At 42.3% G+C, this 24598-nt stretch overlaps 2 protein-coding genes across 3 annotated transcripts in view; one reads left to right on the top strand and one right to left on the bottom strand.

Annotated features, from left to right (window-relative positions):
* Window positions 1-16808, top strand: part of celsr3 (cadherin, EGF LAG seven-pass G-type receptor 3) — an 86115-nt gene extending 69307 nt beyond the window's left edge. The window contains exons 24-37 of the mRNA XM_068336717.1: window positions 147-314; window positions 663-789; window positions 1750-1956; window positions 3757-3931; window positions 5067-5179; window positions 5365-5444; window positions 6376-6502; window positions 6599-6718; window positions 8387-8484; window positions 8939-9030; window positions 9233-9406; window positions 12109-12303; window positions 13329-14379; window positions 14830-16808. Coding sequence (XP_068192818.1) covers window positions 147-314; window positions 663-789; window positions 1750-1956; window positions 3757-3931; window positions 5067-5179; window positions 5365-5444; window positions 6376-6502; window positions 6599-6718; window positions 8387-8484; window positions 8939-9030; window positions 9233-9406; window positions 12109-12303; window positions 13329-14379; window positions 14830-14857 — 2755 coding nt within the window. The 3' untranslated portion in view covers window positions 14858-16808. The remainder of the gene's footprint in view (window positions 1-146; window positions 315-662; window positions 790-1749; window positions 1957-3756; window positions 3932-5066; window positions 5180-5364; window positions 5445-6375; window positions 6503-6598; window positions 6719-8386; window positions 8485-8938; window positions 9031-9232; window positions 9407-12108; window positions 12304-13328; window positions 14380-14829) is intronic.
* A 3505-nt stretch (window positions 16809-20313) lies between these two features.
* LOC137609619 (uncharacterized) lies at window positions 20314-24429 on the bottom strand. 2 transcript variants are annotated; one of them, XM_068336773.1, is made up of 4 exons: window positions 24190-24429; window positions 23081-23133; window positions 22741-22912; window positions 20314-21989 (listed from the first exon to the last, which is right to left on the bottom strand). In XM_068336773.1, the coding sequence occupies exons 1-4, from the start codon at window positions 24392-24394 to the stop codon at window positions 21637-21639; spliced, it is 783 nt and encodes a 260-aa protein (XP_068192874.1). In that variant the 5' UTR covers window positions 24395-24429; the 3' UTR covers window positions 20314-21636. The 2 variants fall into 2 exon arrangements, with proteins under 2 accessions (XP_068192874.1, XP_068192866.1); XM_068336765.1 differs by having other exon boundaries at window positions 20320-21989; window positions 23081-23136.
* Between the last annotated feature and the right edge of the window lie 169 nt (window positions 24430-24598).

Here is a 24598-nt window from a genome sequence, read left to right as displayed (position 1 = left end):
CTCTTACTTCTGGGATTAATTGCAGACTAGCAAAATGTCCACTTTTCAGTATTTGTCTCTCAACAGTCAAACACGTATTTTAAATATTAAGTACGCCAGGACTTCATATTATACTCTGTAACTCTGATCTCTCTCTTCCCCCTTAGACTCCCCAGACACCCGGTGATGAACTCCCCGGTGGTCAGTATCTCCGTCTACAACAACCACACGTTTGTCGGGGGTCACTTGGACCAGCCAATCCTGCTGGAGTTCAAGCTGCTGGAGACAGCCAATCGAAGCAAACCGCTGTGTGTGCAGTGGAACCACAGCAGCCCGTGAGTACAGATCAGACTGTCACCGGCTCCTTATATTTCACAATGTACTGACAATTTGGATACTTCTGAAAATCCCCAACTACTTGTAATGTCATTTAAATATGCCTTTGTGTATCATTTCAAGGTGTTACGTAGACATGTGCCTTTATCACTCACGAACTTATGTGAAGTATCCACTTTAGAGTGAACCGAGTTCACATAATATACTAATTAATAATAATACATAAATGTCTTTACTGATTGGTGCCCCACAAACACACACTTCAACTCACATAGGATGTACTAGCTCACAGCATGATTTGCATATGGATACGTATTTTTATGCATAATGTCACTGCCCTGTTGCAGGTCAGAGATCGGTGGCTGCTGGACTGTCAGAGACTGTGTCGTGGTCTACAGAAACACCTCCCATGTCCAATGCCAGTGCCAGAGACTGGGCACCTTCGGCGTGCTGATGGACAGTTCACACAGAGAGGTTGGTGATCCGAACTGCAGTTTCATCATCACGACTGTAGGAATTGTCTGATACGTGATGGGGAAGAAAAGAACACACACATACCTGTGTATTCCCAGATTTTCCCTGGGTTCAGTAAGGGGTCAGGATTGTTAGAAATCCTGCAGTTAAATCCTGACTATCATTCTGAAAACCAGAGAAATCCCTCCCAGAGCTTTTGAAGATGTTCACTGTTTAACGCAAACTCCCAGCCCCAAACTCCCAGTATCTCAGCATTGTGAGTGATGCTGCTTCAGATCTGGATGCCTGTCAGGCAGATAGAGGAACAAGGATTCAAGTGGAATCAGAAACCCCACTTCAGATGCAGTAGATGCGCCCAAAATCGCACATGGAAAACAACAGCAGTGATTCAGTTCCTATCTTTGGACTCTGACAGATTAGAAATTCCTCCCAGTTTGCTTGGTCTGTTCTTTTTTTAATTTGTCTGGATAATTTGTCATCTTCTTCCTATGTTCTCTTTTCATGCAGTTGGATTCATCCTTTTTTATTTTGCCTTCAAATTAAAGCCAATCTCATCCTTTTTGAAAGCATTCACCATTTAGCATGCCAACCTGGCCAACAGTCAGTGCAGGTTGAGGATATTAAATCTCAGGATTTGTGGATTATGTAGATTTACTTCCTCTCCAGATAATGTAAGATCACAGATAGGGAGAGTTTGCAATCAGTAAAGCCCCACAGGAGGGCAGACAATGACCCCGACTGAAGCAGCAGGATTTCAACAGCTTATAAAATCATTTGAACTTATCCCTTTTCCTCATTTCACTGTGGGACTTTACATGATTTGCTCAATTTCTCCTTTCTGACCCATCTCCTCACATTTTCCCAACTATTCTTCCTCATCTATTCCTACTCAAATGTTGTTTTCACCCATTAATACCCTCTCTCTTCTCACACACTCTCCTCTCACCTCCCTGTGAGCAGCAGTTGGAGGGAGATCTTGAGACGCTGGCTCTGGTCACTTACTCCTCTTTGTGCGTCTCCATGCTGGCGCTCCTCCTCACCGTTCTCGTGCTCTCCTGTCTCCGAGGCCTCAAATCAAACACCAGGAGCATCCATTCAAACACAGCGGCAGCCATGTTTTTGTCTGAGCTGGTGTTTCTGCTCGGGGTCAATCAGACTGAACAACAGGTGGGTTGTGTTTGTGTTTGTGTTCCTGTTGTGTGTTTGTGGCCTTTAATCTTATATTCTCTCCTCTAATGAGAATGAGAAAACATTTCCAGCATCACTGATCAGTGTGTCTGTGTGTGTACGTGTGTGTGTGTGTGTGTGTGTGTGTGTGTGTGTGTGTGTGTGTGTGTGTGTGTGTGTGTGTGTGTGTGTGTGTGTGTGTGTGTGTGTGTGTGTGTGTGTGTGTGTGTGTGTGTGTTTTCCTAAGAGCAGCTTGTAGAGCAGGTACTCAAAATATCTGTTCACTTAGGATGAAATCCATCTCCACACCTCTGACTGTACAGGTGTCCCAGGTTACTCATATCTGAACAACAGGTTCTCTAATTCACATACATTGTGCTCTGAAGAGCATGTTAGTGCTCTAAGTGGTCTGTTGTGTTCCTGCGCTGACTGCTTCTCACACGTTCGTTTCTTTTTGTGTGTACCGTTTGTATTCTGATGTGTGTGGGAGTGTGAAATCCATCGTCTGGCTGTGTTTCTGCCAAGTCTGCTCCTATTTTTGTGTCTCTGGCCATGCTGTCAGGAATCTGTTCAGACCTCACTTAGAAATCTGCTTTCTGTAACATAAAGGCATAGAGCGCTCAGTATTTTGGAGTAGTTAGAGTTAATAAAGGTGAGAGATATGTTTTTATCTTTATGTAAGTGTTTACCTGCCCTTATCCATAGTAAACAATGATTATAAATGCATCGCAATGTTTTAGTCACATTTATAAGTTGTTTTCTGATCTTTCCTGCACTCAGATTAGGTTTTGCTTTTCCTTTTGACAAACAGCTCCACTGTTTGTCTGAGAAGACATTGACTTTCAGATGCGTAAGTGCTTTAATTTCACACCACTTGAGCTTGAGTAGTATTACTCCCTATCTGGTACAAAAAAAAAACTGAGCACAAGCTCCAAAAGTTCAAAGGAACCACTCCAGAAATACACAAAAGCAGCCTGAGGGTAATTTCTCAGAAAGCTTCCTGTGAGTATTTTGTATTATTCTCAGAGACGTTCAGCGTTACTCCCAAACCTGACAGCAGAGCCTGACTAACTCAAGTGAAATGGAGGTTAATCACTTGCCTTGCCTTGAACACAGTACCAGGACTTAGTCCTCATTAAATGCAACCCAAATCTTGGTAATGACCAGATAATAAATATCTGTTGGAGCAGAGCATCTCTTGGCACTGATTTCATACCTCAGCGTTAAAGCAGCATCAAATCCACGTTGAACCAGACAGTCCAGCCCTGTTTTTATTAAAATATGTAATGTAATAATTCAGTCTTATAATAAACTATATATAGTCAGTATCTACTGTACAGTCCTCACAAGGTGAAGGTCCATTTTAACCGTGTGTGTGTGTGTGTGAGTGTGTGTGCGTGCGTCTGTGTGTTTTCCTCTGCGGACGGTCATCACTGTAAGCTGTAATCACACTAAAGATCACACTCTCCTCACACACTTGCTATAATTCAGCACATTAACAGTTCATAACAGTAATATCATTTATTTTGTGCATTTCCTGAGGACATCTGTAATACGATAGCATAAACTGTCACGTCTGTAATTAAATCAGTAACGCCTGTTTCTTCATCCCACTGAGACCCTCTGCTCTCATCACAGAGTCAACACAAACGATTTGGGTTTTTAGCTTCTGCAAATTTTCCCCTCAATGTTTTCCTCCGCTCTTCTGCTATTGGTTTTTATTCTTTCCTCTCTTTCACATCATTCATCCCCCTCAATTGACTCTTTTTCGTGTTTCTCTTCCTCTCTCCCTCCTTCCAGTTCCTGTGTACGGTTGTGGCCATCCTCCTGCATTACTTCTTCATGTCCACATTTGCCTGGATGTTTGTGGAGGGACTTCACATCTACCGCATGCAGACAGAGCAACGCAACATCAACTATGGAGCCATGAGGTTCTACTACGCCATCGGCTGGGGGGTTCCTGCTATTATCACAGGTGAGCCACGCCGGTTCACGTACACACAGTCACAGATGCAGTCTGCAGATGCATGCTGTCGGGATCCGTGCAGACACACTCAAACATGTCCTAGCTACGTTAACATACACTCTGTGCACACACACACTGTCTGGTTGTGCAGATAAGGTGTCCTAGTGACATTTTTATTAAACAGGTTTCAGTGATATTTAAATGTAGAGAAACATATACAAACACACACACACACACACACACACACACACACACACACACACACACACACACACACACACACACACACACAGTCAGAGAGAGAAGCAATTTCTTCCTTGACATAAATTCAAAGAAAGTAATATCTGTTTTCTTTCTCCACCTTGTACACACACACACACACACACACACACACACACACACACACACACACACACACACACACACACACACACACACACACACACACACACACACACACACACACACACACACACACACACACACAACTCTGTGACTCAGAGGTGTCTCAGAATATTTATCTGTCTGTCTTTCTATAGATTCTCCCTGTCGCAGAATTTTTCACTTCAATTTAAAAAATCTTTATTCACATGACATGACCTTGACTGTATTTCAAATAAGAATGCAAAAGAATTTCTGGCACCATCATAGAGAAACAATGCAGCTGGGTGTAAAATTGCCACACAGACATAAATGATCTCCCACGTAAAACAGTCCCTGAACAATGAGTGTGTGGAAACTCACGCTTGCTGGAAAATGTTCTCTGTAAATACTATTTACAAGCAAATTCAAATAATTCTATCTTTATCTTTAGACTTACATGCTTAAAGTGAAATCAGCATAGTCACAATTTTATTTTCTAAGTAGACAACGTGATCACTCATACACATTGTTTGAAACTAAGTAAGGCTTTCCATGACAGTTGAACATAACATTGATAAACTGCTTATAGCCAATTAGAAATATAAATATTTAAGGTTTTGTCTGTATGAACACACCCACTGGTTGAAGTTTATGAAGGCCTAAACTGAATTTTTACACTAACAAATGGTTTTACTTTTTACATTGCTGTATTTCCTGTCTCAGTCTACGTGATAACCATCGATAGGTCTACCCTTCTGACCCGTTTGTCTCTTTGCTGCAGGCCTGGCGGTGGGCTTGGACCCCGAGGGTTATGGAAATCCAGATTTCTGTTGGATCTCCATCGATGACAAACTCATCTGGAGCTTTGCTGGTCCAATAGCCATCGTCATACTGGTACCGTTCTTCGTGTGTGTGTGACGTGCTCTAATTAACGCTGCATATATGCACAAACTTAAAGATACATTTCATATAGTGTGAATACTGATGTGGAGGAGAAATGTGGAATAAATTGATGATAATTAAATCAGTTGAACTCTATGAAATTATCTCACTGATTGTATTGATACGTTTCTACCCAGATGAATGGAGGAATTTTCATGATCGTAGCCAAGATTTCCTGCAATCCATCCCAGAAGGAGACCAAGAAGCTTCCTGTCATGTGAGTACCTACTGTTGATCAGCAGTTAACGCCAGCGTCTTGCCAGGAGTTCACTGGAAGGGACGAGGAAGACGCCATAATAATAATATAACCCATTTACAATTCAGAAAGTCCAAGTCATTTTTCTCTCAGTCAAATGTTGCATGTCATGTAATCCTGCAATTCTGTCAGCTTGAGCTCATCTAATGAAGCCACAAATCTGTCTTAAATAATATTTGTACATTTGTGTCAGATGTTAATCATTTATTGACAACACTGTTTTGACTGAAACAACACAAAAATCAGAATCAGAATCTCAAAGTTTGAGGATGATTAAACAAAAGCATAACAGACCTCACTGTTAATATTCACCCTTACAAAACACAACACTAATGATTTTAACCCCATTTGATTCAATTATACTGTAGTTTTCTGTGATGTTAAGCCTGTTGAAGCTGAACAGTTAGAAAACCTTTGTTGTATTCTGGTAATAGAGCTCAAACACTCAAACATTCTGCCCAGTCAGCTCAGTTTCCTCATGATGTCATCACACTGACAGGAAACAGTTACATGATAGAACATTATCACCATGGTAACCCACTCCTAGAAGATGAAATCCTTTGGAATCATGATTAATTTGAGGGGTTATTGGTAGAAGGATGCTGAGTTTTGAACTGCCAGGCAGGAGGCCTGGATGAAGACCAAAGAGGAGGTTTATGGATGTAGTGAAAGAGGACATGAAGGTAGTTGGTGTGAGAGAAGAGGATGCAGAAGACAGGGTTAGATGGAGGCAACTGATTCACTGTGGTGACCCAGAAGGGAAAAGCTAAAAGGAGAAGATTGTTAGTGCTTCTTCTGGGCAGTTTTTACCATATTATAATCTCATCCAGCTCCAACTTGGTGAATCCCTCTCTGACCCTCTTTCTCCCACGCTCCCCTCGTTTCCCTGCAGTGCCACTATTCGTAACGCCTTCCTGCTGCTGCTGGTGGCCACCTCCACCTGGCTGTGTGGTCTGATGGCGGTGAACAACAGCATCCTGGCCTTTTACTACATATTCAACGTCCTCTGCCTTGTACAGGTATGAAAAGAAATGGAATTCTGCCATAGGTGCTGCTGTGGGCATGTTTTAAGGACACGTCTGTAACTGGATGGCGGTTGATTCTCTTTCTAACAGGGTCTGTCTGTGATGCTGATCTTCACTGTGTTCAACTCAGAGGTTAAGGAGGCTTGGAGTGTTGCCTGCTTGGGTAAAAAGAGCCCTGGAGAAGACCCACCTAGACCCCCTCAGAACCCTGTGAGTTGCAAACAAGGCATCCGACTGGGTATTAATGCCACTGCTGCTCCTCTCTGCTGATCAAACAACATTTAAAGCGACATGATATCTTGATCTGAGCTGGCATTATGAAATAATTCACAGCACGATTTCAGCAAGTTGCAAAAATATCACACAAGACACGAAGACTGGGGGGGGGGGCACAATAATCCGTATCTAACCATCTAAATGATCTGTATCCTAATCGTGAGCCCAAAGAGTTTTATCCCAACCTACATTATGATTTCTATTTTCTAGCTGCACATCCTCACTGAGTCAATTAATAGTCAACCAGAAAAGACCTCCTGCCCTCCATTCCTCTTCCCCTCCATCCAGCCATCAATTCATTCACCTCCTCTGTCCTCTCTCTCTCCTCGCCGTTTGCCGTAAGGGTTTTTAGCTGACCCAGATAAAACAATATACTGACAAGTGGAGCCCTGTCTCCTCTTTAGGCCACTTCTAACAAAGCAAAGCAGTGGTTGTTTAGTGTGTGTGTGTGTGTGTGTGTGTGTGTGTGTGTGTGTGTGTGTGTGTGTGTGTGTGTGTGTGTGTGTGTGTGTGTGTGTGTGTGTGTGTGTGTGTGTGTGTGTGTGTGTGTGTGTGTGTGTGTGTGTGTGTGTGTGTGTGTGTGACTCAATGGTTTCTAGTTTCTTGTTTCTCCTCTCTTTTTAAATCACTCGTCTTTGTGTGCCTACTTATAAGTGACTTAGATATTAGAGTGGGTTGTCCAGAAACCTCAAGGTTGGTGGTTCGAATCCTATTCTATCCCAGTCACGCTCTGTTGTATCTTTGTACAAGACGCTTCACCCACCTTGCAATACATGTCACAGCTTCTGGGATGAGAACTGCTTTCTTTTTCATGTTTCCCATCAAGAACAATAGCTTCCAGGGAAGACACCTTTAAATTTGCCATAGTTCCTAAAATAAGGCATGAATCTAAAATTTTTCCTCTACTTTCTTTAAAATTGCTGGGCAGCCCTTTTTTTTTTTTAGAATTTCCATAACTACACGATAAGTACCATGAATCTCTGTGGAGGAGTAAGCTGAAAAGATGTTTAGAATTGTTTGGCCTTGTCAGTCTGAGATGTGCTCGCTGTCATTCCAGTTTATATATAGTCCATTCCACCCTTTTAACCTTTGTTTCCTCTGAAGCTTTTCCTCTCCATCACTGACAAAATAACTACCTGACCAACTCTGTCTGTGGACAAACACACTGCTGTTTGCTACTCTCATGAATGTGTGCACACATGACCACCTATTTGCATCCTTTAGCCTATGTTCTACTTTCATTTATGACCGCTCTGACCTTAAACAGAATGAAAAGCTGACATGTATTTCCAGGTTAGCTCCTGCTCCACTAGCTGACTCTCCTTTTTACTGTTGAATCTCACTCAGCATTCAGAAACTGTGATGGCACCCTGGAGCCTCTGGAAGCTCTCGTATACCGTCACTGAGGTTATCATTTTTAACAGCTAGTACATAAAATCTAGTCTCAGGTGAAATGAAAACGTAGACAAATTAACTGCCAATTATTCCAAAGCAACATCAGAGGGGAGATTAGTTTTATTTATGGACGGAAGACTGTTATGACTGTGGATGGGTCGATGTAACGTTACCTGAATAGTTTCTCTGAACTTTGTGTTCATTCAGGCTCAGAACCCTTACCACAATGCATCTCTTCTGGAGCAAAGCGGGCTGCACCGCATCACTTTGGGAGCCTCCACCATCTCCTCCGTCAGCTCGGCCAGGTAAATAGTAACACAGACGCATGCATTCTCCATGGACACATCAGGAGAGTAGGTCAGGACTAACATCAGTTGTCCTGCATTTCAAGAACAGATAATTATTACATTTTAAAATGGCAGATAATCATTTAAATAACCTGTCAGAGTTGATGCTCATGTTTAGAACGTTGCTCCTTCAAGGGAGGAAACTCTCCCCCTCATGAAAACACCATTATGTATTTTTTTGGGTCAGTGGGGTAAGCATGAAGGAGATTGGACTGAGCTGTGCTGTTGTGTATGTAGAGCAACACTAATGTCCTGAGAGCCGCTGTTGGCGTCTTTCTGCTTCAGTGATTGTTCATCCTTCGTGCCTTTCTGTGTTTTTGTACAGCAGAAAGTAGTATGTGCGCGTGCGTGTGTGTCCATGTGTGTGTGTGTGTGTGTGTGTGTAATAACTCCTTTGTACTATCCCTATTAGAGAAAATCTCTTGGCTCGTCAGACTCTGGAACAAAACATCGTCCAGACCGGAGCGACAGACCTGGATGTCGCTATGTTCCACAGAGACGGAGGTAAACATGCAGGCACAAACATTTCCTTTTATTGCTCATCCCTAAGTCTCTTTATTTATTCCACTAAACATTCAACCACATACCAAAGAAGACTATCAATCCCAATCCTTTCTTCCTCGTCTCATTATTCTTTGCTTCCCCTCTGCCTTTTTTCCTTCTTTCTATCTTTCCCTCTCCCCCCGTCTCAATCCATTCCTCCCAGGTGAAGACTCGGACTCGGACTCAGACCTGTCCATGGAGGAGGAGCGGAGTCTCTCCATCCCTTCCTCTGAGAGTGAAGATAACGTCAGACTCCGTGGACGCATCCAGCGACGGTTCAAACGGTCTAATCACGGCGAGCGTCTGCTCACAGAGCCCGCCCACAACGGCACCAAAGGTACGCTAGCATCTTCTCATACTCCTAAACACAGCTGATTGGACATTGGGATCTGCAACCATGATCAATATTACGGTTGCAAGTAATAACCGTAATATTATGGAATAGGCCCATTAATAGGGGAGATGGAGGATTTTCACTCATGTCAGTTCAGCAAAAGAATCAAAAGCTTCCAGCAAATCTGACCTGGCTGTGAACATGGAGCCTCCACTAGAAAGTAGCCAGCCATCATCAGCCGCAGGTTAACAGTACACCTTTTATATGAAACATACAACACACCATACTGGAAGCACACATATACACCAAGAGAAAATGTCAATGTCTTTAATCAATACCACCTTTCTTCTGATGTATGAACAGACGAGCCTGAAATGAGCATTGAAACTTGTTTTATAAATGGCGTCCACATGAAGTCTTCTGTGAAACGCGTCGGGATGAGAAAAGGCCACACATTCAAATCTATAAATGTACGTAATCAATTCTTAGCTTAACAAGGCATCTGGATCACAGGAACTATTTGGGGCAAAACATGGACTGGAGCTGTCAGTTAAATGGAGGCCAGCGCTGGCCAATCAATTCATCAATACAGTCCGAGTGAAGCCTAGGCTGCTCTAACAGTGACGGGTTTTACTCCTGAAAGGTCGCAGTTTGAAGACAGCGACCTTTTCATTGAGCGGGGGCATTAAACCGGTCATTGATTGAGGACGGCTGTCAAACAGACGCCATCAGAGGACTGCTTTAGAAACGCGCACTAATCAACTTTAAGTGGACGACATAAGAGAAACAATAAATGTGTTTGATAACCTTCTGCAGTATTTCAAAATATGTTTGTTAATAATGAATGTTATTGAACTTCTATCTTGTATTATTGGTGGCGCAGTAGCGTTGATGTTTGATTAATTCCATGTTAGAATAATGGATTGATCTTTGAAACATTTTTCAAACAGAAGTGCTCTGAGAAAACAATTTGAAACTTTCTCTGACTTTGAGCAGAGAAATCTTACTTATTATGGATTTAGGGGCGGCAGTAGCTCAGTGGTAGAGCGGGCAGTAAAGCGGGTCATCCAATGTTCCAATGTTAAGATCCCGCTCCCACCCCCAGAAAAAAAACACCCGGAGGTGAGCTGACATTGGGAGGTGTCAGCTCAGCTCGGGAGCAATGCCGAGATGCCCTTGAACAAGGTGTCTTTCCCCTTTACAAGTTGCTCATTTGGGACGCTCCACAAACGGGCTGCCCACCACTCTGCCTCCCCCTGCATCCCTACAGGCCCCCTTGTGTGTGTGTGTGTGTGTGTGTGTGTGTGTGTGTGTGTGTGTGTGTGTGTGTGTGTGTGTGTGTGTGTGTGTGTGTGTGTGTGTGTGTGTGTGTGTGTGTGTGTGTGTGTGTGTGTGTGTGTCCTATAGGGGCCTATAAAACTAACATGTATGCATGCGTTTGAAGTACTTACTAACTACAGTGTGCTCTTAATTTCCCTTTGGGGATCAGATCATTATGTTAAAAAATATTACTTATATGACTTGATAGTGAAAATAAACATTTAGTTGCAAACCCTGAGCAGCTGAAATTTATTCATTACTGTCCCCACGGATCAAGCAAACTCTCATCCTGAGTGGTTCAAAGATTAATAGCAGAAGACGTTTCTCTTTTTTTCACAGTACTGTATACTGTATATTATAATACCATATATTAAACAACATTCTGCAAGCAAGTTAACCTGTAATAAGTCAGTGACAGAACCAACAAAGTACAGCACGGGTTAAGTTAGTGGAGCTTGCCTGTGAATAAGGTATGATTCTGGGCAGAAACTACTGGATTATTTTTTGGTTTTTGTGTCTGGTGCTGTGAAAACATATGTGACTTTTTCACTCTGCTCAACTGGTGCCAGCAGCGCATTTGCTGGATTTATGCCTTTACTGAATGCAGTATTCCTAGTTATCAGTAACTGTGTGGGCATTACTACATAAATGTATTCGCTATAAGCACTTGCACTTAAAGTCCAATATCGATTGTAGTTCATATTCGTATGTTTGAATAAAAGTATTGTATGTGTCTATATAAAACTGATTGTTGTTTGTAGATGTCCAGACTGGTCAAGAAATAGTCTGGACATATGTGTTTGTGACACAGAGGTTATGAGATTGTTAAGATGCACATGTGGAAACAAAATGTAGCACAGCAATTGATGTGCAGTTAAAAAAAAAACAAAGTGAATGTGGGGCTATAGAGCAGCAGCTTTTCATATTTGGTGTTTACTTGGTTTTATGATGAAATACTTCACTTGATGACAGCTATAACCACACAGCAACCAGAGAACAAACCTCCACCAACACAGCTCAGTTTGGTCATTGTACCATTGCACCAAAGCAATATAGTCCCAGTTTGACCCTCATAATAAGACTCCTGGAGACCTGCCCAGATGTGGAGTCACACTCTTGACTTACTCCTTTTGTCAAGATCCTTGGCAAGATATTATAGGTTCTTGTTTGTCATGTGACCAATCATCCCATCAAGTTTCATGAATATTTAGAGTTGTCCACACACTGATGAAGACATGACCTCCTTGGTGGAGGTGAAGATCTTCCAGAACTAGAATGTTCCTGTTTCGTTATTCATTAACACTTTAAAATAGACAGACAGGAAGACAGACATGTGTTTTCTAATAACACGTAACGTCTTATGAGTGACACTTTTGTGTGACCAGATCTGGATGGCAATGACCTCCTGTCCTACTGGCCAGCTTTGGAGGAATGTGAGACCCACACCATGCAGAAGTGGGGCTCAGAGCGGCCCCTGGGGGGAGATTACAGCAAGGACGCTGCTAACAACAACCAGCCTGACGCAGCGCTGACCAGCGGAGATGAGAACGGCCTCACCCAGCCACACCGGCATCGCAAAGGTTAGAGGAAATAACAACACAACACCTACCAGCTGACTTCCTTCCAATCCAACCAGCTTTACTTGGTTTTGTTCTTGTGTGTATAATGAAAACATCAGGTCACATGTATTATGAATGTTTAGATATTTACAAATATTAGATATTTAAGTTTTATTTTTGATTGTAGAATATGTTGAAAAGTAACTTTTCGGTTAGATATATATCAAACCTATAAATAATGTTTAAAAGAGTCTTTAACAGACTTGAACCTGGGGAAAATGTTTCTTGGTTATTTTTGAAAACAAAGGTCAGAAATCACATGTGTTCGCTTTTATGAACATGCATCTTTTGATGTTAGTGTATGGGGTGTGTATAATAACCTGCGGTTCTTATGCATAAGAATTAGTCTGACACAGTGTCTGATCCCAAAGGCTTTGGTGACTTTCACATGTAAAGCAGAGATATCAAGAGGACATGCATGCAGAACTGACCCAAGAGTAATAAATACAAACATAAGAAATAATCTTTGTTGCTTGAAACCAAGGGTGACATTTGAGGGAAGGTATTGAACACACACACACACACACACACACACACACACACACACACACACACACACACACACACACACACACACACACACACACACACACACACACACATCCATGTATAGATAGCTGAAAGCAAGGAAACCATAGGTTACCAGAACTTTATGCTGCTTTTCTTTCCCACCTCATTTCCAAGTCTCACTCAGGATTTCCACGTGACTCAGAAGAGGATATATTCATCAAATATTAACAGTCAGCGTAGAACGCTTCAACCACCAGCACACTTATCAGCTCTTACCTCTCTTCATTCTTTGACATCTGACTCGTCTTCTCCTCACTACTTTCCTGCTCTCACTTTTAACCCCTGTCTCCTTCTCCTCTTTAAACCCTGCGGTGATCTCCACTAATGGATCCTGTTCTTCTTGCTACTCCCTTCTTTTTCTTGTTTCTTGGTCTATGTCTTACTCTCCTTCTTACTGTGGTATTCTCTCCTTACAGGTATCCTGAAGAATCGTATTGGCTGCCCTCCTCTTTCCACCATGGGCCGGGTCCCTAGTGAGCTCAACTGGTACCGAACCTCTACTCTGGGTCACCGAGGTGTCCCTGCAGCTTCCTACGGCCGCATGTACTCTGCCACTGCTGGTGCTGGGGGAGGCTCCGGCTCACTTTCCCAGCCGGCATCCCGCTACTCCTCTAGGGAACATCTGGATTCGCTGGCCCGTAGGCAGATGTCCAGGGATCCTCTTGGGAGACAGACCATTGGGGGGTCGAGGGACCGACTGGATTCCCGTGGATCTAGAGAAAATCTTGATCTCTTGCCCAGGAGGAGGGAGATGGGGCTGGGGCAAGGAGCAGGGTTAGGGGGCCTGGGGCTTGATCATCAGCGAGCCTCATCATCCAGGGAGAACTTGACTGGATCCAGGGACAGACTTGACAACCATCATGCAGGCAGTGTCCACGCATCCAGAGAGGACTTGAGTGGGAATGGAGGGGCAGGAATAGAGGGATACCTCAGCGGTTCAAGGTCGCAGTTGAACACACTAACTCGACGGCAGGCCTCGTCTCGGGAGCACCTTGGGGGGGGGCTGATGAGCAGCAGGTCGAGAGAGCAGCTGGAGACAAACGGAGTGGGATCTCAAGCTCAGCCATGTCGAGAGTGGCTTCGCACTTTGCCCCCCCGCCAGCCCTCACACTCAGACCAGCCCCTTTCCTCTTCCCCTCCTCCCCCGATCTCAGAGGAGCCCCAGCAAGATCAACTCCCTACTTCGGCTCATGCCAGAGGACGACTGGACTCTGCACCTTCATGTAGGTACCCCAGTCAGAGTGTCCCCCCAGTCCCAGGTTCAGGTCCCAACGCTCTGGGTCGACAACCCTCCAGTGAACACCTGGATATTCTGTCCTCCATCCTGGCATCCTTCAGTTCCACTGTCCTGACTCCACCTACCACTGCCTCCAACCTGGGGCCTAATGGCTCCGCCCACGGACCTTCCCCCTCCCCGCCTCAGTCTGCCACCTCCCACAATATATCTGAAGTCTCCCCTGATTCTGAGTAAGTCCTTTTGTGAAGAAAGATTTTTTCACTGACCTTCTGTGTTTCATGTATTTAGATTCTCGTTGTCTTGAACTTCGTTCTTAAACAGATATTTAGAATGTTAAATGTGTTGTATCTTTGGCCCAATCCTTCCTACCTTTGTCTTCCTCAGAAGCATATATTCTTCCTCCCCAGGTCCATAACGACTGTATAAAGCTTTCCTAATCTCCCTAATTGTACTGTTTCAGTCTACGCAAGTCAAACTATTTGCCATTATTTCCACTCTGTACTTTTCTGAACCTTATATTTTCCTCCCATGTGCCTAAGTGTGTTTTGTTCTTTCTGCCATTGCTGTAACTAATCCTTATTCTAACCCTCATTTATTCTGCAGTTATGTTATAATTATTATGTGTAAGTTAAAGGTACAACAACAAAGATGTTGACTCATTTCTTTTTCTTTCAACACAGAGCCAACAGAAGTGAAGGACAGTCTTGATGACGACCTGAAAATTCCTTTATGCATCGGGACAGTGCTTGAAATGCCAAGGACAAGGTCAAAAGTTATGAATTGGGCAGAATACTGGAGAGATGCAGTATTAGATGACAGACAGAGGACCCGCTGACAATAGAAAATGATTTTTGTGGGTGGTTTTTACTGTATAAATTATGTTTTTTAAGTTGCACCACCTGCCAAACAATGATTTGTGCTGTTTTTTTGAACAATGAATGAAACACTTCTACTACCTAAAAACTGCAAATGAACTCCTCAGATTTCAAACACAACAATAATCTTGAAACCATCTAAGAAAAAGAAACTGTAAATAACTTTTTTATACATTTTGTATCTTTTTCAATGGAGAAGAAGAAGAAATCTTCTGTTTTCTTTTTTTTAATTGATTGTCTCTGTGTAAGGTTGTTGTGAGTGAGTTTGGTGCAAGTGCACTCTTGTTTGTTGCTGATGGAGAGATTTCTCCTACAAAGAAAAAACATCCCCAAAATGTAATCACCTTGAAATCTGATAATATTCCCTCACGCCTGTAAACTCTCTGTGAAATTACAATAATAAGTGATGAGATGATTTAAAACACAAACTGTGGTTAATGGGAAATGAGAAAGGAGTTTGAACTGTGATTACTATCTTTCAAAAAAAGGATTATTATACTAGTAAGAGCGTAGATTTGACGGAACCAGATGATTGTACAGAGGGAGATGACCGAGCTTAATTATCACATGAAGGTTCAACTCTTCAGAGTCAAAGCATCGTATCTTTGGTGAGATGGTGCTGTTTAGTGATGCAGTCTGCTTGAGCGTGGCCTTATCATCTGTCCGTATGTCTGTGCCTGATGGCGTCTGAACCGTATCAGTACATGCAAATTAACAGACCATGTTGTTAGTGTTCAGGAGGCTTGGTTGGTAAAAGTTTATGGCTGTCTTACGAAGACTGCATTATGTGACAACAGTTTGAATTGCCTCAAGGTTTCTCGCACTTTGATGCATCACGACTCAGCCTGCCTCAAGAGGCGCCGTAGGAGCAGCCGAGTCTCTCCGGAAGCATCAGGGAGACTTGTTTACAAAGGCCTCACATGCAAATCCAAGCCAAAGGGATGACTGCTTTGAATAAGTATGATAAATTGGTGTCCTCGTGGTCTGTACGTTGACAATGAAGCGTTAAGAAATAAAGTGCCATGAAATCTAAGGAAAAAAGGTTTTCCATTGTCAAAATGTCTTTGCTAAAGAAGTGAGCATTTAGATGGTGAAAACATGCTTTAGAAAAGACACCAAGAAAGGCATTTAAAAAACAACAACAGAAGGCTAACATATCAGCACAAAGAGTCAAACAATAAATCACAAGGTACAAAAACAGAGAGACCCAGAAAGGAGAACCAGGAAGGTTAGGAAAAGTGAGGTATCCTATTTACAACCTAAGCTTGCAATAATAATGCAAACTTTTCAGCTTTCAGATGATTTAATTAATGGTGAAGATAAAATGTGTGGAAGTGTGATGAGACACAAACTGAAGATTGAACCCTATACTGCTGACAGAATGTCATGTAATTTAAATACAACTAAAATAAATGTTGAATGATTGATGTAAAAATTTCAGGTATGTCCCAAAAAACTGTTCACAGTTCTAGATTGATAACCTCACAACCAGTCAAACCATTAAGTGATTGCGTGTTTGATTGTTCTCACAGCAGGCAGGTGGATCTAGTTCTAACTGGAGCCAAATAACTGAGGAGACACTAAAAAACGCAGGTTGAGGCTAAAGTGTGATGTGTTCTGAGTAAGAGGAAGAGGAGGGAAAGGACGTCATCTCTGTAAGATTTGTGTGTTCATGATGAGCTGTCTTTTTCCAACCGTCGGTAAAGGGATGGCGGCATGGAAATATTTGTTTCCCTGTTTCTGCAGAAATACGAGAAGTGTTTGACATTAAAAACAAGACTTATTCCTACATGGCTGTGTCTACATTTATTCTGGGTGTACACCACAAGAGGAGTTTTTAGGGTCCAAAAAACAGGAAACAGCCTCACAGGAGAAATATAATAACAAGTTAACTTATTTTGTAAGGGCAACTAGGAAACATTAATACATGAGTATATTAGATGATAATAGAAATAACATTAGAAGAATGTGGAAAATACTAAATATTATAAGAAATGGATCTAATTCTATTAGATATTCTGCCCAAGTATTTCCTTGATAAGGATATTGAAAAATATTCCTTGAAAGATGTGGCTAATAACTCTCATGGATTTTTTTGCGTTGGATCTGACTGTACAAGAACAATCCCCAATTCATTGACATATGAGGAAAAGTTGATGGAGAGATCCTTGCTCATTATTTCTTCAAACAGTAGAGGAAAATTAAATTTGGAATATTGTAAAAACTTGTCAGAACAAACAGTCAAATGACCTAAATAAGACACAAAGAGAGGCATCTAAAAAAATGCCTCTCAATGAGTATAAATTTCCCATTGATAAAAGAAAAAAAAGATAACCGGTTCATTTTCAAATGAAATGAAAATAACTAAAGTCCTACCAATGTTCAAGGCTGGAAATGGGCATCATTTCACAAACTATAGACCTGCCTCTGACAATTCACATAAATACTGGAAAAACTGTTCAACATCAGATTGGACTGATCTGCATCACTGACAAGGATAGAGGCAATAGAATTAATCATAAATGCTATATATCACAAGCATCATGCTTGTGATATATAAAGTATTGATTTATTGATTTAAAAAGAAACGAACAAACTAAAAAATGGTTTGACAGAAACAGATTATCATTAAACCTCAGCAAGACAAAAATGATGATATTTTGTAATTGTATACTGAATACACAGGCAATAATAAAAACTGATAGTTAATCAGAAATCAGTCCACTATCTTTACTGTTTCCTGGTCCCACCAAATTTTCAATACAAAGATGAAGTTTGAGGGTTCAATGACAGAACTTCACTATTACAACTAACCACTGCTCCAAAAAGAGCAATACGGATCCTTCACAAGGTTGGCTATCAGAAAAACACACGCATTATTTCTTCAGTCCAAAAATCATGGATTATTTGACAGCTCAAAAAATGTTCAAAGCTAAAAACAATACTAATCATCATTAGTGAAGAGTTTTAATTTAAGGGGGAAAAATAAGAACTTTAACTTTAATTTGTAAAGGAAACAGGAAATGTTTTTCAGTCTTCTTCTTCTTTTCCTTTCGGCTTTTCCCTTCAGGGGTCGCCACAGCGAATCAATTTCCTCCATCTAGCCCTGTCCTTTGAATCCTCTTCTCTCACACCAACTACCTTCATGTCTTCCCTCATTACATCCATAAACCTCCTCTTTGGTCTTCCTCTAGGCCTCCTGCCTGGCAGTTCAAAACTCAGCATCCTTCTACCAATATATTCACTATCTCTCCTCTGGACATGTCCAAACCATCTCAGTCTGGCCTCTCTGACTTTATCTCCAAGACCTCTAACATGTGCTGTCCCTCTGTTGTACTCATTCCTGATCCTATCCTTCCTGGTCACTCCCAGAGAGAACCTCAGCATCTTCATCTCTGCTACCTCCAGCTCTGTCTCCTGTCTTTTCTTCAGTGACACTGTCTCTAGACCAAACAGCATTGCTGGTCTAACCACAGTTTTGTACACCTTTCCTTTCATTTTAGCTGAAACTCTTCTATCACCCATCACACCTGACACTTTCCTCCACCCGTTCCATCCTGCCTGTACACGCTTCTTCACCTCTTTTCCACACTCTCCATTGCTCTGGACTGTTGAGCCTAAGTACTTAAAATCCTGAACCTTCTTGATCTCTTCTCCCTCTAACCTCACTCTTCCACTTGGGTCCCTCTCATTCACACACATGTACTCTGTCTTACTGCGGCTAACCTTCATTCCTCTCCTTACCAGGACAAACCTCCTTTTTCAGTCAGCGGGTACATATGGAACAGGGAGCATATGAAACAGGGAGCATATGGAACCGGGCAGGGTCACCAAATGACAGACGAGGGAGGTGTTGGGTAGTACAAGTGTTATGAGGAGACTTTTTTGTTTATTTTTGAGTGTGTGTGTGTGTGTGTGTGTGTGTGTGTGTGTGTGTGTGTGTGTGTGTGTGTGTGTGTGTGTGTGTGTGTGTGTGTGAGTGTGTTTGTGTGTGTGAACGAGTGAGTGAAACATGTCCAGAGGAGAGATAGATGTCTAGATAGTGAATATATTGGTAGAAGGATGCTGAGTTTTGAACTGCCAGGCAGGAGGCCTAGAGGAAGACCAAAGAGGAGGTTTATGGATGTAGTGAAAGAGGACATGAAGGTAGTTGGTGTGAGAGAAGAGGATGCAGAAGAGAGAAGTACAGGGAGATGCAGTATAAAGTCAAAGTAGAGGTAGCAAAGGCCAAACAAGGGGCTTATGATGACTTGTATGCTAGGTTGGACAGTAAGGAGGGAGAGACTGATCTATACAGGTTGGCAAGACAGAGACACAGAGATGGGAGGGATGTGCAGCAGGTTAGGGTGATTAAGGACAGGGAAGGAAGTCTATTGACAGGTGCCAGTAGTGTGATAGGAAGATGGAGAGAGTACTGTTGGAGCCACAGTAATATTTTTGTTCTGTTTCTTGTTAATTAATACAGAGGTCATGGTATGTAAGTGTAATCCTGTTGTTTGTACACAAGGTGGAGCACTACGCTAGGAACACAGGTGATTTAGGGAAGGTGCCGGTGATGAACGGCAGGTGTGTGAACCAGGACAATACAGTTTTTTGACTGTGTGTGGTAGCAGGAAGGTTTGTGTAAAGAGTTTTGGATTGTGTCGGGATCTAAACTGTTAAATGGATACTTACCTGTGAGGGACTCCAGATAAAAACTTGGTTGAGATGAACTATGAGCATGTGACGATTTTCCCTGTGTAAAGGTGAGCACACGAGAAAATAAATGGGTCAAGCACTCAAAGACATTTGCCGCACTGGACATTGGTTTCTTGTTGCCAGAACAAGTGTCCGAAGTTCTCCCCGTTCGCCCCTCAGTGGCACGTAAATGTAACGAGTTTTTACTGAAAGACTTTACAAGTACTTTGAAGAGTTGATGAACGAGGAAAATGAGAGAGAACAAAGACTAGAAGAGGTGACTGCCAGGATGAAGCCAGGATGAAGTGAGGAGGGCATTGAAGAGGATGAAGAGTGGAAAGGCAGTCGGTCCTGATGATATACCTGTAGAGGTTTGGAAGTGTCTAGGAGAGGTGGCAGTAGAGTTTCTGACTGGGTTGTTCAACAGGATCTTAGATAGTGAGAAGATGCCTGAGGAATGGAGGAGAAGTGTGCTGGTGCCCATTTTTAAGAACAAGGGAGATGTGCAGAGTTGTGGCAACTACAGAGGAATAAAGCTGATGAGCCATACAATGAAGTTATGGGAGAGAGTAGTGGAAGCTAGACTAAGGGCAGAAGTGAGCATTTGTGAGCAGCAGTATGGTTTCATGCCAAAACAGAGTACTACAGACGCAGTATTTGCTTTGAGGATGTTGATAGAGAAGTACAGAGAAGGCTAGAGGGAGCTGCATTGTGTTTTTGTAGATCTGGAGAAAGCTTATGACAGGGTGCCCAGAGAGGAACTGTGGTACTGCATGAGGAAGCCTTCCCTCATTGAGGAAGAAACTCCGAGCAGGACCCAGACTCTGGTGGTCAGCCATCTGCGTTGACTGGTTGAATGAAAAAGAAATACAAAGAAAGTTGTTTTTTTTTAAATGACAGACTCTGGGAGGTTGAGGATGTTGAATCAGAGTGGACCATGTTCTCCACCTGCATTGTCAAAAGGGCTCCCCAAAGCTGTGGTCTCAAGGTCTCTGGTTCTTGTCGCCGTGGTAGCCCCCAAAAACAGTGGTGGACGCCAAAAGTAAGAGCTGCCATCAAGCTAATGAAAGAGTTTTATAGTCTTGTTGAATGGTGGGACTCCGGAGGCATCTGACAGGAACAGGCAGGCCAAACGTACTATTAATTTGTTTTGTTAAAGGATGAATAAGGTCTCAATATGGTAGGAATCATTCCTCCTACATTTAATCCTTTGAGGTTTCAGAAAAGTGTCAAATATTTTAAACAAAATGTACAGCCAGTGTTGAGCTTCAATTCCATCATTAACAAGGTCTCTGTGGTCTGTCTGCATTTGTTTTATGTAGTAATGTTTTTTTAATCAAATTTAAATCTATTTACAAAGCAAAGAAAATGTCATAAGCATAAACACCCATGTTATAAAGTGCAATAAGCTTTTCCCGTTGACTTTGGCAGAAATCACAGACCGAGTTGTACAACAGTATTATTTCTGATGCTGATGATGAGAAACAGTAAAACAGAGATTTGTCACAGTATTTCATGAATTTCACATCTTTTAGCAGAACATCATTCACTTGAGATTTTAAAGGAAACGTATAAATACTAGCTTATTTATGTCAAATATATTTGACAATTTTTTTCTTGAAGAGGAACTTGTTGTTTTGCAGAGTCAATGGTATTTGTGTTCATGTGGAATAATTTAAAATACCACTTTTGTATTTTGGAGTAATCATACTCATGCTGTGAAGTATCAGCACTTCTAAATGAGTGTGATATTATTGTCATGCTGTCATGCTGATTCAAGGAGGCCTCAACCATCCAGCAAGACGGGTAAAACCCCCTCTGTGAAAAAAAGTGATTAACGTACAAATAAATGTATAAAAGTCCATTACATTACAATTACATTACATTTACATTTAATTAAACAAGCACTCATAAAAATACAAAGACATAAACATTTCATTCCATCAGATTGGATGTTTTTTCCTCTTCCTCCCCACTGGAGGAGGATGGTGGTAGGTCCTCACCCATCCTCTTTAGCTTGGCTTTGTAGTAAGCCTTCTTCATCCTGAAGGCCTTCTCCTTCTGGCGGATCGCTCTCCTCCGCTCCTTCACCAGCTCCTGCTCCCACGCCAGCACCTTCATCCTGTTCTCCCACTCCAGGATCTTCATCTGCTGCTCCAGAGCCTCCGTCCTCTGCTGGTGCTCCATCCTCGACAGGTCGATGGAGTCGTGCAGAGCCAAGCGGTGACAGGCTTCCTCTGTGTCAGCACCCAATGGGTGGAGATGCTGGCTGTTTAACCTGGAGGCACCTGTGAGGTCAGAGTCTAGTTTGGTTAGTAGAATGAGGTGTCGGCCTTGAGGCTGAGCATCATTCAAGCCCTGGTTGTGACTCGTCTCCCTATGTTAGGATGAAGAATAGACTTTAAAATTGACTCAATTGGATTTTATTAGTACATAAAATGTAACTGGACGGCAGTCGCTCAGTTGGTAGAGTGGGTCGTCCAATGATCATAGAATTGGCGGTTCGATTCCTGCTCCCCTAGTCATTTGTCGATGAGTCCTAGGGCAAGACACTTTATCCTCCTTTAACTCCAGTGAGAGACTCACTGGTGTGTGAATGTGCATGCTTGGTGGTCAGAGAGGCTGTACTACACATGTAGGTTACCATCACCAAGTATGAATGAGGAGTGAAGGAATAATGAATCCACTGTAAAGCGTCTTTGAGTGTCTAGAAAAGTGCTGTATAAATCTAATCTATTATTATTATGTTTGCTAAAACAATTTGAATTTGACAGTGAGGCTGAATCAGCCTCTTCACACTCTTCCTCCTCGTCATCATCATCATCTACATTTTTTATTATTAATCCTTTAGCCTTAAATCAGTGCTGTCTCCACAACAGTTTATGAATTACAAGCATTGTCTCAACACTAGTGTAATGTAGTTCACATTAAAGCATTCTGTGGTCCAGACTGACTGACTGGGGTTTGCCCACAGAAACCTCAGTGAGTGTCTCTAGAAAGTAAACATATTCCGGCTTGTGCAGGATTATCTGAGGGTACCTGGTGCCGTGAAGAAGGCAGCAGGATATGTCACATCCTGGAGCTCTGCATTGTGGGAGCTGGAGTTTGTGGTGGGGCTGTGGTGCAGATCTGACCAGTCACTGCCTTGTATTCTATCCAGAACTTCTCGCTGGAGGCAGGAGGGCACCTCTTCCTTCTTACTGTCCTGTGTCTTGGATAAAAGAGTGAGGTTTACATTATTATCATTATTACAGTGGGGCATTTGTCATTTTTACCTGTTAGTACTTGGATTACAGCTAATGTGGATCTTTGGTACACATCCTGTTAACTGTGCCTCTAATTATAATAAAGGGCAAAACAATCTGTTTGAAAGATGCACCTGATTCACGCTGCCATTCATCGGTTCAGTGGAATTCAACAGCATCAAGTTACCTGCTAATCAAAAACAGGACAAGGTGTCAGTCAGGGAGGGGCAGCAGGTGAATATTATAGGAAAGTGAACAGAGGTCACCCCCTTCTGGTGGAATCAGGTGCTACATAACAGTCAAACAATGGATTACTGACAGAAACCAGAGCTTCAATCCTGCTCAACACACATCAACACCTCAGCATGCAAGAAAATTCAAGTGGATATTAACACAATCTATGATAAACAAGCAATGAAATTGGAGGATGTGTTTAAACTAAGTTGTCTTTCAAACTTTTTACTGTTCACAAACTGTTCATTTAGTTGTATATTTGCGGAGTTATTTTGACATGATGTGAAATCTTAATCTATGGGGAGTTCATGTTACGCTGCTAGGTGTACAGTAGTGGGATATTGCCGGTGTGTGGTTGTTCATATCTACGAATGTTTGTAAGTCCAATGTTCTTATCTTGGAGACAACCTGTACCAACAGAAATCTCTGAGGAAGATATCTGAAAAGCAGGAAACATAAAAACAGACCCATCAGTCTGATCAGACATTGTTAAAGGAAAGTGAGGATTTAATTTCCCAGTTAGTGATTAAAAAAAGAGCCATGAAAAAAGGACGTAATCCATCTTAATAATGCGTTTTATTGTTCAGCATTAAACGAGTCTGATAAAAAGTCATCAGACGACTGAGCCTTAAAACCGAAATCTATACAATCAAAATGTCTTGAATGAATATGTTCATTCTGGATTAATGCGTTACTTTTTTTCCAGACTTTCAAAAAGTATGATAAAATATAATTCCAAGAAAACTCTGTTGGGGTGATGAACACTCGCCTGCGTGTCGTGTGGAGATCTAAAACATGCACACATGGAGGATACGTGACAGATGTTTCATCGCTCACACACACCTCAGGAAAGAAGCCAAACGAGCAGAGTCCACCACAGACGACAGCGCTATTTACAAGAAAGCAGCACAGTCATGCAGACGGAGAAGCGGCTAGTTTCACATGCGCTGAACGTTTGGGAGCAGCTTCAACATGTTTCTGTCTTGTTTCATGGCTGAAGCTAAGATACCTTCCAGTAGCTTGCGGACAGCTGCTTTGTGGCCAGCGCCTCCTGAGTGGCTGGTGAGTGCAGCCTCGCCCATAGTCTGAAGTTTAATTGATTTGCAACAAGCCCTGCATCGGGCAAAGTGAATGTCATGGACATCCTTCACCAGCCAGTCCTTGTAAATTGCTTTGGAGAGCCACGCATCCTGGAATTTACATTTTCCAGGCATGGCTAGCTGTGGAGTCAGCTAGACCGCTAGCTGCCAGGCACCGCCTCCCAGTGCTTCGTGATGCGTTCAAGTCTACTCTGACACAAGTTGTTGTGTTCAACATAGTGGGTTCATTTTTACATTTTTAAACACTCAGTTCGAAAAACAACATTGAAATATGAAGGTATATCGTAGACCTATGATTAATTAGACACAGAACAATTT

This window comes from Antennarius striatus, chromosome 2, assembly GCF_040054535.1.
Source record: "Antennarius striatus isolate MH-2024 chromosome 2, ASM4005453v1, whole genome shotgun sequence".
Lineage (NCBI taxonomy): Eukaryota > Metazoa > Chordata > Actinopteri > Lophiiformes > Antennariidae > Antennarius > Antennarius striatus.
This window is presented reverse-complemented; position numbering and strand designations above follow the sequence as displayed.